This window comes from Colletotrichum fioriniae (assembly GCF_027942845.1).
Source record: "Colletotrichum fioriniae strain IMI 355084 chromosome Unknown scaffold_4, whole genome shotgun sequence".
Classification (NCBI taxonomy): Eukaryota; Fungi; Ascomycota; class Sordariomycetes; order Glomerellales; family Glomerellaceae; genus Colletotrichum; species Colletotrichum fioriniae.
The window spans coordinates 717,688-730,080 of record NW_027076840.1 but is presented as its reverse complement, the minus strand read 5'-3'; the positions used below and the strand labels follow the sequence as shown (position 1 = coordinate 730,080).

Below are 12,393 nucleotides of genomic sequence, written 5' to 3'. Positions count from 1 at the left end.
AGCTCGGAAAAGGTATACAAGAACAAACAAAAACGAGAACGAATGGCACAGCAACTCGAACAGTTGAAGATAAAGGTACTGCTACTGAGCAATGGTCTGCCAGAGGAAAACTGAACGCAAAAAAGAAAACAAGCAGAGAGGTCAATTAGATATGGTCCATGACGGCGGGCACGTCTGGGGGGGCGCGTCGGGACGCAACTCTGGGGATGCGTAGCCGTGAATGATCGGACGTGGAGAAGGCCTTTAGGGAAACGCGAGGCGATTTCAGGAAACTTTCCCTTGGCCAGATTAGAAACATGGCCCTTGTAACGCCAATTCGCCAGTCCGCCAACACAAGCACGGTAAGCTGGCGAGAGAGGGTCAGAGCATTGTGGTCGGATCTTGAACAGATCAATAGGCTAAGGGCAAGTTAACGCGAGGTGCTCAGACTTCCGGGGGGCCGGCCGAGAAGGATATGACGACCGCTATGTGTGAACGGCCCGGCTACGGGCTGCGTGGAGAGGTCGCCAAGTTCGGTCAAGGTCGGAGGCTGAAACTCTGGAGGCTGTGCCAATTCATTTGGTCTAGAAACCTGGAGGTGCGTCCCTTGCAGACAATTTCTTCGCTCCGACCCAGTCAGGCGAAGCGTCTTTTGGAATATACCCACCATCTCGTTTACTTGACCGGTGCCACTGGTCCAAAAGCCATCATCACTCATCCAAGGCTTGAAGCAGTCGAAGCAGTTGAGTTTCTATACAGCTTGGCAGCAAATACCCATCTCGAAGGTCTGTGCGCTACGCCTCGAGGGGCTGATCAACGAGCACTTGTGACAAGTTTGTTTGGGATCTAGAAGATGGTGGGCTTTGATTGGACGATGCCGAATTCAGACGACCCAGGGCAAAGGAGATCCGGGATGGTTTTCAAGTCGAATCGAGTTGCCAAATGTTAAGATGGCAGCGGACCGCCGACTCGGGTGCAAAGACAATGGAGATGCTTCCACTGAGGCCTCATGCAGGATTGACAGCCGGCTGTTGCGGCTGGAGCAGTTCCGGCTACCCCTTGGGAGGCAAGGAATGACTGACCCGTCGTCGTTCAGACCACGGAAACAAGTATTCCTAGCGGTGAGTTAGAAATTTCTACACTGACTATAGGTTAAAGCGAAGACGTCAGTAGGGTGCCATTCTGCCCTAGAAGTGGGTGCAGTCTGTAGAAGCCATGGGCTGGTTCTGGTTTTGGCAAAGGAGACTCCGGAAGCAGGAAATCGACCGTTTTCGAGGCGCCGAGTCAGGTACGGTTCACAAAGCGTGGTGAGCAGTGGGCCTATGGTTCATCTGTCGTCCACATGATGGAGTCTAGAGGTCATACTGCGACTAGGGACAGCGGACCTCGTTCGGATTTCGACACTGTCGGGGATATCCTGTCCCTTGAGAACGAGACGCCGTAAGTCGAATAGGAGGCCGGCGGTGTGGAAAGACCGGTTCGGACTGTGTCCTGCGTGCATCGGGACGCTGACGAGGCACAGTAATCCAATCGAGAGCTTACTGGGTTTCTTAGACTTGCAATCGAGTGTCGTCATCCCTGAAGAAGCTTGGGTTGGAGGGCAGTGACAGTGTTGCGGCTTCGAGGTTACGACAGCAGTCGCAGACAAAGTCGGTGTCTCCGACTAGACGTACTCTTGATTGACCGCCATGTCTCGGAAGACAGGGAGCGAGCGGCAGATCAGGAGGCTGATGGACGGTTGGGCGAGGATACCACACTAGTGGTAAGTCAACAAAATCGAAGAGAAAAAATTAAAGAGGAAAAATTCCAGCATGCATGTGACAGGCACAAAAGGAGTGCTTCTCGAACTTGTCTCGGGTTCTCTCCTCGCTAGGTTGCTACCAGTCACCCGCTAGAGAATTATGAGTCTGTAGGTCGCACGACAGAAGGCAGGCTTGAGTGGCTGCTGCTGCGGCGCTGCGGGCCATTTCCGCCGACTTCAAGAAATCTCGGACCCGTGCGAGCTCGCCGTATCCTAAGACTAGCGTAGGTTCGTAATGACCCGAAGTAAACGTGTAATTTGGGCGAACAAGTCTTTTGACGGGAACGTTCCCCTAAGCAAGTTACCTTACTCGCAAGCAAGTACTTTTGAGAGTATACGCGGCGCCATAGGAGTAGTTGTTACAACGACTTTCTCTCAGTCCTGACTATAGGTAGCCTTCGTGAATGCCTTTAGAGGTTGGCGCTCAGAAATTCGCGAATGGCAACAGCCCGTCAAGACGCAGCAGCAGCAGCAGCAGCAGCTCGACAAGACAGGGGTAGATGAAGCTCCAGGTGATATCCTGTAGGTTTTGCTGGTTCTGGTAAAGTCGCGTGGGATTACTTTGGAGGAGCTTTATCGTCAAAGCTGTCAGCCCTCGCTTGTGGTTGGTTGGTGGTCTCTTATCAGCGATTGAGCTCGCATCCAAGACCTTATCCCCCGCACCCTCCGTGCCTCCCCATTCCTCTCTCCGGTACCAGCTAGCAGGAGCTGAGCAGGACGGGCGGTGACTGTTACCGAAATGCAACAAGCCGCTGGGTGCGGTATCAGCTCGTAATTAGGCCCGTTCGTGACTGACTTTTGCGGCGGCAGAGGGGGGCAGAAAGGCGGGGTTGATTCACCGCTTTCTTCATTTCTTTCCATCAGCGCCAAGCTCGATTTCGTTGTTCTCGGTGACAGTAGTTGGTCCTCTTTGGGGCCATTTCGGCATTCATGAAACCATTCGAACTGCGGCTAATAAGTGCCTCCTAACCCAGCCTGACCAGGTAGCTCCGACCAGGGTAGGTGCTTGAGCGATGCAGCCGCCAGCGGCATAGGGGGAGGCGTTCGTGTAACGTTCCGTGGGCCATCACGAGATGGTAGCCCCGATTTAGTCCGATTTGAGGGTCTCGACTTGCTGTGTAGGTACTTGAAGAATAAAAATGCTGTCTGCATAGCGCCCGTGCCTAGGTAAGCATCAATCGATGAAATGACTCTGTAACCGAGCCCACGGATGAGTCGAGATTCATGTCTGTTAAACTCGGGGGCCAATCATTGCTTCTTCCCTGAAGAAAATTATTGAAAACAAAGGCCAGAAGAAAGCATGACCTAGGTCAAGCAGGTGATGTCACTTTAGTGCTTCGAGGGAGGATGGCTGAATCAATACCCGCTTTAGCTGCGAGTGCTGTCTGCGGTTCCGATGCTGCCAGCCGCCCAGTCGGTCAGGGTCCAGGGGGGGTATAGTTTGTAAGTGGCGAAAGAGAAGTGTGTGGCAGGGGAAAATACGGTCGCGAGTTGGGAGGTTTGAGAAAAAGGTACAATTGGCTGCGATCTTGTCAGTCGTTGCTCAAGCCTCAGAGCTCGTTGAGAAAAAGGGCTGACTAGCCATGAGCGATTGTTTTCCGTACGGATAACCAAGGTACTGTTTGACTGCCTGCCATTGGTACTCCGGTCTGACTTATTCAAGTAAGCTGGTACATGGCCCCAGAGGAGGTAAAAAGGCCGAGAGAGATGATAGCGCAAAGGCGGCATCTGAACAAGGCTTTTTGGGCCTCTGGCCGAGGAGCTCTCTCTTTCTCTTTGAGCAGGCGCCACCTCGGTGAAAAGCCGTGGTTTCGGGTTGTAGCTGGCAGCTTGTGTTTATTTCCAAAGAGGCTGGTTTGGCGAGGGAAGACTAAAGTGGATCAAGTCAGCCTGCAGGTTTAATTTTTTCCTTCTGATCTCAACATCGGATTCTGGTGTCGGCCGGCCGGCTTTGGGAGTTGAATTTTTTTCGCCTTTGGTTGAACCTTTTTTTTTTTTCCGTTGCTGGATAGAATCTGCCGATTGTTGATAGGTTGAGGTGAAGAGGATGCAAGGCGAAGAACTGGAGGGTCCTCGCGCCGAATGTGGGGACCTTCCCTAGTGATCTCAATACGTACCCCCCCTTGTCTGCGCAACAGCTTTGCTCCTCGCGGCATGGGGCGGAAGGAGAAAAAAGAGGGCAAAAAGATAGGTACCTGCGCGTACCTGCTGGATGAAGAAGTATTCATACATTTTCGATACCTTATCCGTTATGACTTCTTACCATGCCTGCAGGATCAAAATTCACTTTCTCTCGCTTGTCATTTAGATCCCCGGAAGCTTCGTTGCATCTAGGCATGAAAGGACAAGGTAGCTGTGGATTGGAGGCAGGTTGACGTGCTGAAGAGCTCCCTGGGCCCTGCGTATTCCTGGTGTACTACGTAACGGCAATGGAGCTGCATCGCAGAAGAGGACAAAGGCAGAGTATCCGTATGACTTACCGAAAAAAAGAAAGAGAGAAAAAAACTCGTCGTTGCAGATATCCACATCCATCTTGACCTTTACCGTACCGACTACACGCCAGGCGTGCTGCATGTGTCCGTACTCCCTACAGATTCTTTGTCTTCTTCTCTTTCTCACTCTTCCCAAGCTCTGTCCTGATCCCCACCCCATCAAGCCCGCCTTCCCTCTCCGCTTGTGGAGCAGACGATTCGCGCCAACGTCCACGGGTCGGGGGTAGAGTCTCCACCGATGCGTGCTTTGGAGGCGCTGCAGACGCTACAGATACCACGGACTTGCTGCAGCTCCAGGGTTCACCTTTGCAAGAAAATGAAAAAAAAAAATGCTTCCAACTTGTCAAGGCAAGGCAAGGGCCCTGCATGTAAGGTAGTGTACGAAGTAGTGTATGATGTGGGCGGTCTCTTGGTACTTCGGGCTGCCTGATGCCGACCCGACGAGGCAGAAGCAACCTCATCCTCGCTCGTCTTTCTGTTTTTCCTCCGTGTCTCTCATTCCTTCCTGTCTCTACTGGCCCTCCGCTGGCCCGTGTCCCCGTTCCTAATGCCCAACGGCAGCCCCGATCATGCTTCTCCTTGTGGAAGGACCGTTCATCGCTTTTATTCCGGAGATTTGGTCTGGGCCTGCTCATCTGGCCACGGCAATGCAATCACAAAGCGGTAAAATTAGCTCTTGAACTGTTCAACTGAAGCAAGCAGCCGGCGAGTGATACTGTCCATCTTTATGCGCAAAGAGTAGCTATGCTGGCTGTGCTGCGTTGTGCACATTGCTCGCCATGCCAAAAAGCACGATGGGGAAGAGCTCAGCATAGGTAGGTATGGATAGTCAAAAGAAAGCCTCGCTTCGCTTAGAGGTACACGCGCAATGCTATCCGCACTTGCGGGTACAACGTATCTCTGGAGTCTGTGATTGCCCAGGGAGCTACGAAGGCAGAGTGACGGAGTAAGGTACACTACAGTACAACACTTGGGGCCCCTACCCGTTAGCTGGGATGTCAACGTGACGACCAGCGGGGATCCAAGCAGCGGGCAGACGTTGACCGAGGTCAGGACCACGTCCGACCAGTAAGCGGAGGCGAGAATGAACCAGGGGTCCAGCTCCGCTATGCTGCGGGAGGAGGAGGAGGAGGAGTATTCGTAGGAGAAGTAAGATGGGCGAACGCAAGCTACCAAGTAGCAGAACCACCACGCCGCAGCAAGGCAAGGCAAGACGCAAGACATGCGAGCGATAAAAAAGTCTTTTGCCTTGGCCTCGGAGCTTGAATCCGTGAGGCCCTCCTTTTAACACATGAGTATTCAAAGATGAAGTACCTTAAGGTGAGTATCCGTACCTTAGGGAAGGCATGATTGTGCTTCCAAGTTCGGATCATGGAGCGACGGGAGTTGGCAACGGTCGGTTGAAGGGTGGGGCGAGCAAGGCGAAGAACTCAGAATGGTCAAGCTTGGGGTCAGTGGTGAGGTGGTGACAGACTTTGCGAGTTACTTCCTGGTGCCAGCCCTGAGAGCCGTGGGTAGGAAGCCACGGCCGGGAAGGAAAAAGGAAAGGAAAAAGAGGCAGGCACAGGCAAGCTTGCTCAACTTTCAAGAGCTCCCCTGTGATGCGGCAAGGGCCTCTTTCCTCTGTCAACCACTCGCAAGCTCCGAAAAGAAAGAGCAAAGCAAAGCAGCCCGCTTCCTGCCCTGCTCACACCCCACCCCCCTCCTTCTCTCCTTCCCCTTGCTGTTGCTCTCGCTCTTGCTCTTGCTGTTGCCCTTGCTGTTGCTCTTGCTGTTGCTCCTCTTGCCCCTCTCCGCTACCTGCTCCTGCTCCTGCTCCTGCTCGTCCACCACAGGTTGGCAATTGCTTTCCTGTCACACCCCCTCCTTCTCAATCCTCGACCTCATCATCCTCCTCCTCCTCCTCCTCCGCCGTGCAAGTCCTCCACCCGATTGTCTCGACTTGAATCTTGCCTGGTTCTGCATCCACGCCCCCTGCCTCGTTCTCGTCCTCTTTTCCTCCTTTTCCCCTTCTTCTTTCATTCCCCTCTTCCCTCTGACCCTGGGGTCAACCAAGCCAATCTAATCCACCAGACACACTCGATCCCCGATCGAGTCATTGATCTCTTCCACCAACGCCAACCAATTGTCGGCTCTTGACATCGTCGGCGGGTCGACTTGCCGACCTTTTCCCTACTTTACCTTAGGGTACCTCAGTACGCATAGGTACTTCTTTCTCCTTCCCCTGTGCTTCTCGACTGGAATGCTCTCCATCCATTCCACTGCTGACCCCCGAGCTTTCGGGTTACCCTCCTGTCATTGGAAGATGACGCCGTCGCCCGGTGGTACCTTGAATGAGCACCAAGCTGGTGTCGTTATTTAGTAGCTTTGCCGGATCTTTCAAGCACCCAAACCCAAGCAATGGCGGAAGCGGCAGTGGCAGCAACAGCAAAACCAGAAGAAGAGACTCGCGGTCCTATGGGCGTCAACTGGTTATGGCTGCCCCCATTCTCGGACAAGTCAGGCACCTCGTGGTGCAATCTTTTTCGTCCAACAAAGAGAAGAGGCGGAATGACTGACTCGAGAAGAAACATCTTGTTACTCGTCTCTCGGAGCAATACGTTTAGTCCATCGGACTTGTTTCCAGGTTCAACAGCCCAGCCCAATGAGCCCAGTGTCATGGAAAGCTCGGCCTCGGCGACCAGCCGTGTGTCACTTGCTATGCAACGAGCTGGCGAAGCCGACTAGATCCTTCTGAAGCTGGTGGTGATGAAGCTTCAAAGCCTCTGCTTGGCTGGTTACTTACACCATCTCGCGTCACCATACCGACCGCCGCCGCCGCCGCCGTTCAGAAACAGCGCTCTTCTACCAGCGGCAGATGGAAAAAATGTTGATTACTCGTAGCTGACAGTCTGGCGACTGGTGACATTGACGCCGTCTGCCACGGGCCCAACCTTGAGGTGGACTTAGGTTCACCTAACCATGCGACGAATACCAAGTCTTACCTCACAGCTTGTCAGCTGTTCACCTCTGTCGCTCCCCAAACCGACTACTTCCTTGCTCCTTGTACCTTCCGGCCACACCCTCGCTCGTCCGTCTCCTTATTCGCGGCTGATAATATCCCTTTTCATCTGCATCTTTCATCACATCTGCTTCAGGTGTGCTGTATCCGTAGAAGCAAGCCCAGAAGCAGCATAGGCTCAGGCACAGAAAAGGTACGAGCGCGCAACTCAATTATCATGGCGGCGTGCGAAGCAAGCAAGGTAGGTAGCCAAGAGCCTTTCCCTCAGCATAGGTACGTAGAGCAGATTGGAGCTGTATTCGTCGGCGGCTCTTGAATCTTGTCTTGCTTTCGTCGATTCAGCCATTGCTTACCTACCTTACCTACTCTCTCCTGTCCAAGATTAAGGCAGAGTAAAGTACATGAACGAGTGAGAGAAGAACAGGCAAGGTTTTGCCAGACTCCAAACCAAGCTCCCTCCTTGCTCACACACCTTGCTATTATCCGTCCGTACTTCTTTTGCCTAGCCGTGTAAGTAGGGACTCATTTGGCTACGGATCATGCTGCGTAATGACTGACCTTATGTGACTGAGCTGCGACCATGATGTACCTGGGTGAGCAAGGTAAGGCAAGGCAAGGTAGCTTGTCCTGTCCTGACCTGACCTGACCTGGACCTGCCCTGGGTACCTTCCATGAGATACCCACCAGACCGAGCCACACCCCTACCTAGCCCGTCCAGTACCTCTCTTTTCCCCATTACCGCTACTTACTGCTTTCGGTCAACTTCCCTTCTGCCCCCCAAAATCAGGTTCCTTCTCTTCCTCTTCCTCCCCGTCCCTTCCTCCCCCTCCATTACACCTTGTTCTTCGAAACACTCTTTGTAACACGCCTCAAGACGAGAGCTTCCAGAGCTCCAGACTCTTGCTCACCGAATATCGCAGCCTTTTGTCGAACCGTCAAATGCTCAAGCTCCAACATATCCAGTCGCCTTCAATTGACCTCGCTTCGCGATACGCTACGACAGTAACAGCACTTATCGCTTCTCACCCCGCTCAATATCGATACCAGCCCTCAAGCGCATGGTGGGGTCAAGATGCCGCCCAGATCTTCTCTCACGTCTTCTTTTTCAATCACCGACTCCAACAATGAGGTCGTTTGCCCTCTGCGGAATCAGGATGGATCTAGCTGTAGGAAAAGATGCATCGGTGTAAGTCTCATCGTGCTGCCTGCATTGCCGCATTGCTCCTTCACGACGCCCTCTTCGCCACAAGCAGACCAACACTGCCCCCGTCTGCGCTGCTGCACCTCTCTACTTGGACCCAGTGCACAGAGAGAGCTTTGATTACTATAGCAAAAAATCCACTCGACCAAGAGAAAATTGAGAGCGCTACTCTGACACTTAATGAATTCCTAGGAAAAACGATATCGTTCCATGCAAGAACACATTCGCCGCGCTCATCCAGAACACTACATTTCGAAGCTCCCAGCGACCGAGGAAAGCTTTATGCTCATGATCAACACTCCTCCGTCCGAACGTCCAATGCAGCAAAGCGCAACTTCTGTTCCCCAGGGTTCGTCCCTCTCAATCCAGGGCTATCCCCCAAAGATTGACCATCTTCAAGGCTTCAATCACGACCACCACATGTATGATAACAGCAACCCGGGCACGCCTCGAACCATGGACGACCACGCCGTTGGTTCCATGCTCCCCGCTGCCAGTGCTGCTGCGGCGCTGGCCCAGCTCCACGGCCACAAAGTCGAACCCGAATGGGAGGAAATGGTGAGTTAGAACATCCTCTCCTGACTGACTTACAAACTCAAACAACGATTGCTAATCAAATATACGCTACTAGGGTTGGCACTCAGACACGGAGGGACGCCGCATTCCAAGGACATCAATTGAGCTGCCTCCGCTGCACTTGACGAATAACGACATCACTAGTGAGCCATTCCCAGCTATGAACTCGAGTCGGCCACGGGATATTCTGCCGTCAATTCTGGCGAATTCGCCCCCCGGTCGCTCTTCAACATTACCCCCAATCCAGCGGCCTGCTGTGGGACCTGCCCGACCAAGGAAGCAGTCCGTCACCAAGAGAGGCCGAGAGGCTCACCACAAGAAGCAAAAGTCTCGCGGTTCGGCAGCAGACTGGCTTCGGCGGATCCAAAACGACGAACGGCTTAGACCAGGTAACAATGACCGTAAGGCGTTATCAGCTGAACCTTCTGCAGACTATGGGAAGAGATGGGAAGATCTCATCGATGCCGCCGATCAAGCTGCATCCGCTGCCGGCGACATCGATGAGGACAGGACTCCAGTAAGAAGCTTCCATGCACTCGCATCTTAACATCCTCTGACCTTCATCCAGATGCCTCAATCACCAGTTTCTATTCACAGGGCTTCATTGCCGCCATTCCAGTACCATGGATTCCCATCAGCGACAGCCGGGGGAAACTATCAAGCCTCGCCACTACAGCAGGCCTTGACCCCGCCATCCTACAGCCAGGACACAATTGACCCATTCCCATCGGTTGAAAGCGGTGAAAGCGGGGAGAACTTCCACATCGAGTCTCGAGGCCTGTCGGATTCATCACCAAGTTATTCTGCTCAGAATACCCAAATCTACTGCGCAGCCTGTCAGAGCGTTTCACTTCTCAAAGACTCCTACGCCTGCACGGAATGCATCTGCGGTCTGTGCCAGGCGTGTGTTGACGTTCTCATGGCAGAGCAGGGGGCTCGCCGCAAATGCCCCCGTTGCGCAACAATCGGCGGCCGGTTCAAGCCGTTCCAGCTTGATATCCGGTGATTATTATGTCTTGTCAACGACCATCATGCATACTTTACGCACAAATATTCGAACTCTGAGGCCCACAAATTGCATTTGAAATCACACACGGCGTCTTGGATGGGGCCAATGCGCATATACAGCATCAAAGCTTGGCATAAGGATTCACCGCATCGATAATACCCCCGGCGTTGCAACTTCGCGAGAGCTTAGACAGAGAGCTTTTCACGAGCCGGTTTCTCCACATTCTTTACGTTATTATAGGGACTCGTGACTTGTGACAGTCTTGGATAGGTGTGGTTCTCTCTTTTTTCTTGACGCTACGGGCAGAGTATGGGATATCAAAACGATTACAGGATCAAGGGTGGGCTCGCACGTCGTTATGACCTTGGTTTTTTGGCTTATTGATAATTCGTTCTGGGTGGGTACAGGCAAACTGTTCTTTAGGAGTACTCAATTGGTTTATAGATGCCAATCATGAAATTTAAATCAATCTTAGCTATAACATTGAATTTTCCGATCATGGGTATCATTCACACTCGTCTTTGTCACTAAATGTATACAAGAAGCAAAGGGTGGATGGGCTCATCATCATCTTCTAGAGTCCTTCTCCTTTTCTTTCTTCAAGAGCAAATCGCGCATGGCGGCTCTAGCGTTGCGACTACCGCCCAGCTTCGGACCCTTGAGGACTTCTTCATCGGCCTTGCGAGCCCCGGCGCGGGCCGCCGGCGCTGCCGTCTTCTTCTTTTGTTGGCGCTGGACCATGGCGTCCATGAACTCGCGCCGGAACTCCTCGGCGATGCGGTCGTCTGCGTCGCCGTCGCCGTCGTTTTGGGGTTCCTGTGGTTTTGGTACATCGTAGACGTCGACTAAGTACGTTTTTCAGGTTAGCATGTGCTTATGGCCCCAGTTGAAGAGACTGACAAAACTCACGTCTGTTCTCGCGCAGAATCTCTTCGACGAGTTGGTCGCGCTTGATGTCGTCGCTGGTGCGCCTGTTCCTGGGTCGCCAGGGCTTACCGTCCCTGCCGAGGCGGGGTTTCTTGGCTCGCCGGCCGCCGGTGTCTTCGTCGACGGCTTCGCCTAGGAGGCGGCGGGCAGCTTTTTCCGTCATGGCTTGGTTCCGGGCGCGGACTTCGTCGCCGAGGTCGACTTCCATGAGTTTCCCTTGCATGATGGGGTGATTTTTGGGGTCTGGGAGTTCGGCTGGTCCGGCGGAGGGTGCTGTTTTTGACGGATTCGTTACGGCGGTGGCAGCTTGATGTTGGGAGGAGGTTGATGGTTCGGATGGTGGTGGGGGGTTGCGGTTAGAGAGGTGCGATTCTATGTATTCCATCCTTGCTTGATCAGCCTCTGGCGTCGGGATAGGGAGAAAGAGTGAGGAATGGAGTTTCCACTAGGGGGGTTATACATACATGTGTTTGTTGACGATTGTTGTGGCTGCTGCGCCGGTCTGCGGCGCGAAGCGCTTGGCGATGAGGGGGTCGTCGTCTGGGGTTTGTGCTGGGGCGGGAACCAATGCGCGCGATGATGATGACGACGACGATAGGATCATGGGGTCTGTATCGTCTCCAGCGGCGGCGAGGGTGGTTTTGCCTCGCGCGGAGAAACCTACGCCGTTGAGTCGCTTGCGAGCGCGGTGACGGAGGGCGGAGGGGATGTGTGATTCGAGGCCATCGTCGGCGGTGGTCTCGGTGGCAGATGCAGATTTCGTGGTGTTTTCTGCTGTCGAGTCCGGTTTCGAGGCCGTCGGGGTGTCGTCGTCGGCGGCGGCGGGCGATACGGCGCGTTGGCGGAGGCCTGCTTTGCGCTTCTTGTTTGCGCGGAAGAGGATCGGGGCCGGGGCCGGAGCCGCGTCTGTGGCTAGCGTTTCGTCGTCGGGCGGCGCCATGATGGTTTTGATGTGAGCGCCGGTGCGCGCGAGTACTTGTATTGGAAGCGCTAGGTTTAAATTTTGGCGGGTGTCCTGGGTGCGGCGTTTTTTTGGACGTTGGTTCCGAGAATGTAAAGACTGGTGGATGTGTGTATGTTGTAAATCGGAACATGGACAGAAGGCGCAAATTCGCCTGGGCGATTGAGGCCGCGCCAGGAAACTCCACCTTGCTCCGGAGAATGCCGAGGATTAGCCTATCGATAATGGACTGGACATGGGTGGTCAGGAAAGTGCAACACGCTGGCATGGATGTCATCGGTGTGACGGCGTCAACGACCTCCACCAGGTTGGTTCCCGCTTTTTGTCTTTACCCACTGCAAGCATGTCGCAAGAGCTCGAGGGGAGCTCCGAGCTACTTTTAACCTCTGTGCATCTTCACTCCCTCAGCTCTTACAACTTCATCTACAGTCGTTGAAAACCGGACT

At 53.6% G+C, this 12,393-nt stretch overlaps 3 protein-coding genes across 3 annotated transcripts; 1 reads left to right on the top strand and 2 right to left on the bottom strand.

The window, feature by feature from the left end:
• Positions 1–8,397: 8,397 nt before the first annotated feature.
• Positions 8,398–10,056, top strand: N0V96_004039 (uncharacterized protein; the record flags this gene model as incomplete). Its single annotated transcript, XM_065757005.1, has 4 exons — positions 8,398–8,439; positions 8,667–9,032; positions 9,106–9,567; positions 9,619–10,056. The coding sequence occupies 4 exons, from the start codon at positions 8,398–8,400 to the stop codon at positions 10,054–10,056; spliced, it is 1,308 nt and encodes a 435-aa protein (XP_065614218.1).
• Positions 10,057–10,626: 570 nt separating this feature from the next.
• On the bottom strand, positions 10,627–11,209 carry N0V96_004038 (uncharacterized protein; the record flags this gene model as incomplete). The annotated part of the gene is made up of 2 exons (XM_053188105.1): positions 10,627–10,904; positions 10,969–11,209. The coding sequence occupies 2 exons, from the start codon at positions 11,207–11,209 to the stop codon at positions 10,627–10,629; spliced, it is 519 nt and encodes a 172-aa protein (XP_053054067.1).
• A 231-nt stretch (positions 11,210–11,440) lies between these two features.
• Positions 11,441–11,926, bottom strand: N0V96_004037 (uncharacterized protein; the record flags this gene model as incomplete). The annotated part of the gene is made up of 1 exon (XM_053188104.1): positions 11,441–11,926. One exon carries the CDS (start codon positions 11,924–11,926, stop codon positions 11,441–11,443), a length of 486 nt encoding a protein of 161 aa, XP_053054066.1.
• Positions 11,927–12,393: the final 467 nt, after the last annotated feature.